Source organism: Ipomoea nil, unplaced genomic scaffold (assembly GCF_001879475.1).
Source record: "Ipomoea nil cultivar Tokyo-kokei standard unplaced genomic scaffold, Asagao_1.1 scaffold0202, whole genome shotgun sequence".
Taxonomy (NCBI): Eukaryota; Viridiplantae; Streptophyta; class Magnoliopsida; order Solanales; family Convolvulaceae; genus Ipomoea; species Ipomoea nil.
Window position 1 is genome coordinate 1,565,195 of NW_017616630.1, and position 4,417 is coordinate 1,569,611.

At 36.0% G+C, this 4,417-nt stretch overlaps 1 protein-coding gene across 1 annotated transcript; it reads right to left on the minus strand.

Annotated features, from left to right (window-relative positions):
• Positions 1 to 713: 713 nt before the first annotated feature.
• On the minus strand, positions 714 to 4,205 carry LOC109189214 (DNA-repair protein XRCC1). The gene is made up of 8 exons (XM_019340022.1): positions 4,068 to 4,205; positions 3,475 to 3,759; positions 3,193 to 3,381; positions 2,615 to 2,714; positions 2,314 to 2,396; positions 1,903 to 2,013; positions 1,388 to 1,474; positions 714 to 1,194 (listed from the first exon to the last, which is right to left on the minus strand). Exons 2-8 carry the CDS (start codon positions 3,721 to 3,723, stop codon positions 904 to 906), a joined length of 1,110 nt encoding a protein of 369 aa, XP_019195567.1. The 5' UTR covers positions 3,724 to 3,759; positions 4,068 to 4,205; the 3' UTR covers positions 714 to 903.
• Between the last annotated feature and the right edge of the window lie 212 nt (positions 4,206 to 4,417).

A 4,417-nucleotide genomic window follows, 5' to 3' on the forward strand; every position in this document is an offset into this window, starting at 1 on the left:
GCTTGGCGAGCGAATTTTGTGGAAATCTAGACAGTTTTGCCCCTAAGTGGTCTAGGTCAGTTGTATTCAGTTTTGCTAAGCGGTTGGCATGTAACCGCATCCCTTGTATAAATACTCAGCCTAGGCAGCGTGTTTTGTTGTGGGAGGCGTGAGGTTGAGATTCCTGGTGTACTTGCTTAGGTAGCATGTTTTGCTATGGGAGGCGTGAACATGAGATTCCTGTTGTACTTGCTTAAGTGATTGGCAATACAAAGGTTGGCTTCAAGTGTAACTTGTGTGTGCTTTTTCCCTTTAACGTTTGTCCTTATTTTTTCCAAACACTAGCCTAGAAAAGTGAGTGTTTAGACGACTAATTGCCTTGTGTTTTAGGCAGGCCGGGCGGTTTCGAATTTGGCTAAGTGAAAATTTGACCTGTTTCAGTAAAGACAATGAAGACGAGCTTCACCCAAACAAATAGTAGAAAAAAGAAGATGACAAAGATTAAAATCCAAGAAATCAAATCATCCATAGTCCCTCATGAAGGGTTTATATGGTATATATAATTTAATAAAATGCAAATGGCATTTGAGTAATCCTATATGCTTTTTAATTTTGTTTTATTTTCAATCAAGGTGAAGCATTAGATTCGAATTCAATTCTATTTAAACATACCAAAAAAAAAAAAAAAGAGAGAGTAAAAAGCAAGATAAAGGTAAAGGAAGTATTCATTAACATGGGAACAACAAAAAAGTATTCATTAACATCTTTTGCAAGGTTAAAAGAGACATTTCACTACAAATTCATTCCCAATTTTCACCTTGCATATTTTACCGGTAAAGATAGGTATAAAACATCAAACATGCATTGTTGTGTTGGGAAACAAAAACCAGCAGTTACATCAGAAGTTCCCATAAGACAGGGGAGCTAATTAACAGTTTGCAATGTAGAAGACACAGCATTATAAGCTTGATCAATTTCCTGCTCTGTCATCTCGATTGTTTCATCACTGTCAGAACCTGTGTTTGGTTCTTTCATTTTGAGGAACAGATCTTTGTTCTTGAATTCTCGCTCGTAAATTTGTTTACAGGATACAGCTTGTTTACAAAGATCTTCCTTCTGTACCATAGTTAACCTGCTTTTAGTGCCTTGAAACTTTGCCAACTCCTCAACTGCACGAGGGATGCATGCCCACTCCTCGGTTATTCTTTTTACATCCTAAAGAACAAAAGAGAAGGAGGAGAATTAAGTATACCACAAAGATTCCCACGTCTCCTGGGTCCAGAAAAGAAAGTGATCAACCTACCTAGCATCTTTTCTAGAGCTTGAACCCAGGACCTTACAATCAGTAATCATGATTGACTAAATTAATTCTTCAAAGAATAAATGAATTAAGGAAACAAAATAATACCTGCCCTTGCTTCAGAGAATCTATTGTATCCTGTAAACAGGTTAAGATGCCTTCAGCAGCTATTTTCTTAATCTCTGTTGGCTCTGGCTGAAGAAAGAAAAATAAAGGTTCATAAAACTTGTCAATTTTTTTTTTTTTTTTCATAAAACTTGTCAATAAGTGTCTGTTACAAACCATTCTGCAATCATGCTTGATACATATCGTCAATTTTTAAATAAACTCAAGAAATCTTTTGGAGATGTTGCTCGTATCACTCCCCACCCCAGCCAAAAGAAAAAGAAAATTAAAAAAAAAAAAAAAAAGGTGAGGGTGGGGTGGGTGGGGGGGGGGGGGGGGGTTGTCATGGTTTTAGAATCAAACTGTAAACTGAAGTTAGATTTTTAAAAACTGAATACCTAAGGAATCAAACTCAACAACATCGATTAAATATTGGAATGATATAGTTCTATGTCATGAACAAAGAGGTATATGGCAGCAAAAACAAAAGAAATCAAATGGTTACAAATATTGTTTACCTTCTCGTCTTGACTTTCTAGCCATGAAATAGTACTCTGAAGATCATCAATGGCCCATTTTTTTACTTTAGAAGGAGAGAAACATTCTTTGACACCATTGGAATGTGTATCCTGTTTCACATATGAAGATTAAGATAAAATGAACTATAAATATATGCATGCAGATATACTTGCTTATATGCAGCTGCACATAAGGCAAGTAGAGAAGGCTACACATATACGGACTAAACACATGTATGAAACCAGAAGCCTAAAGTCTTGGGGCTGCCTAAGTTTCTAAATTTTTTCCACCGAGCAAATATACTGCAAAAAACATACAGCTTCTACCATAAAATTTGACTTGGCAGCGAAAGAAATTACAAACTTAACAATTGTAGTTACGTACTAAAAGATGAAAGACATCAAGCAGACCTTAGATGATGCAGGTGTACTCATGTCTGAGCGAGAGCTTTCTACTCTTTTTTGAGATTTTCTTGAAGTGGATGGCCTTTGATCTGTGAGGATCAAATCGAGTTAGACTAAAACATAGAAATATCAACACATCAAGTTCAATAAAGAGATGATGCTAAGAGCTACATGCTTATTAGTGTTTTATTTGTCAATTATAAGTCTGCTATATATTTTTCTAAAAGAGCTTAATACTCAATTTCTGTATCTTTTTTCTTTCTTTTTTTGTCCCCTTCCAGAAGGTGGTGGGGAAAGACAGTCCAACCTTTGCAAACACTTTGCTTCCTCCATGGTTTCCCAGCATGCATAAGGTAAGGTTCGATGCCAATGAGCTGCCGTTGGTTATAACATTCTGCTATCCAATCCTGTCCAAAACAATCACACTTTTGAAATTGGAGAACTAATGAGTTCATGGAGAGGTGTGCTAGCAGGAGCATGCTATTTTGTGGCACCATTTGACATATAAATTAATTAAAAATAAATAAATAAATAAAAGGTACAAGTAAACCCCAAACTCATATTTCACTGTTCAATTTAGTAACCTAAACGTTGAAAATAATACTATAACAACCTCAAGCTCTCATTATATTATATCCCATAGCAGCAAGCCAGCAAATCTTGAATGCTTGACTGGGTATTTCACTATCTAATAGTATTCATCTTTTCACTGACATAACAATCTTGAATGCTTGACTGGGTATTTCACTATCTAATAGGACACTACTTTTGCAGTCTATGATAGCCCAACAGCCCATTCAATACATGCATTGCATCTGACAAACATGAAACATATGAATCATTATCAATAGATCATTCATTCAAAGTATAAAAGAAAAAATAAACCTTGGATACAATAGTTCCAAGATCTGCCTCAACTTGCCGGAACTTTGGAGTGTTGTGAAATGCACAGACCAAAAGGGTGCAATTTGAATTCCAATCAGGTTGAAACTCAGCTCCCATCTCTAATGCCTGAGACCTCAGTGTACTTCGTTCAGGATTAATAAAGCCTGATAGAACAAATACGACACCCTCCTGCACTAATCAATACGATCAATAAACTCATTTGAGATAAACAAAAAAAGCAAAACTATACAAATATCAGTAAATTAAAGATCACAGCACTACCATTAATTTCGAGAAGTTTGAGGTACCCAAATCAGAGTTTGGTTCAGTTTCAACTTCAGCATTCTGTATTTTGCTGTGGTTTTTCGACACTTTAGAGGTCTCACCTTCCTCACTTCCTTCTTGATCACCAGCATGAGCTCGTTTATTCCCATCAACATTACTTGCATCTTTCCTTGACCCCATCCACGAGGGAAGATTCCGTTTTCTTCCATTCCTACTACTGTCTCTATCTCTGCCTGCCTGTGACATGCTGATGATTCTGTCTAACTACTGGCTTTCATACAACTGCAAAGATTACATATATCAAAATTTACCAACAAGTTCCCATTATATCAATTAAAAATATATATATATATTTTTGTCATCATATATGTGCCCAAGAGGTTTGCTATGACTTCAGTCAAGAATTTACAGATTACAATTTGTTTCCAGTAATGTGGTAAATTCAATGGTGAATACTAACTAGTCTTCTAACCTAAAGCAGACTATTCAATCCAAAACCGGGAATTTCACAGCAAAAATTCGCAGGGATGCAATTGAATGGCAGACATAGAGAAATCAAAGCTAATAAGCACATAATACGAAGTCCTTACCTCCGTTGAAGAATGAAATTATGGAACGGAGATTCAACAGCATGGAAGGTTACTGCCCAGGAGTCCGAAACCGAGCGCTCTTCGACTCTGCGGCTACTTAAAGAGCTTCAATACTCAAGAATGTGGAACAAAACTCGTTAACATTGCCGGTTTAATTGATTAAGGTTACATTTGGGAATACCGAAAAATATATGATTTTTTTTTTTCCTTTCAAAAAAAAAAAAAAAACTGAGCATCAGAAAATGATCTTTTATGTTTAACTAAAAGTCAATTTTTTTACCAAGACTATGTGGTCTAATGGTACCCGGGTTGGATTTCCATTTGGAAGGTTGTGAGTTCGAGTCTCAGTG

Bases quoted from the DNA above. Each gene is read 5' to 3' on its own strand.
- LOC109189214 (XM_019340022.1), bottom strand. From the start codon at position 3,723: ATGTCACAGGCAGGCAGAGATAGAGACAGTAGTAGGAATGGAAGAAAA. The intron at 2,715-3,192 runs GTTTATTTTTTC...TGTTTTGGACAG, and splicing joins TTGGAACTATTGTATCCAAG to GATTGGATAGCAGAATGTTA. The intron at 2,397-2,614 runs GTTGGACTGTCT...TGATCCTCACAG, and splicing joins GAAGCAAAGTGTTTGCAAAG to ATCAAAGGCCATCCACTTCA.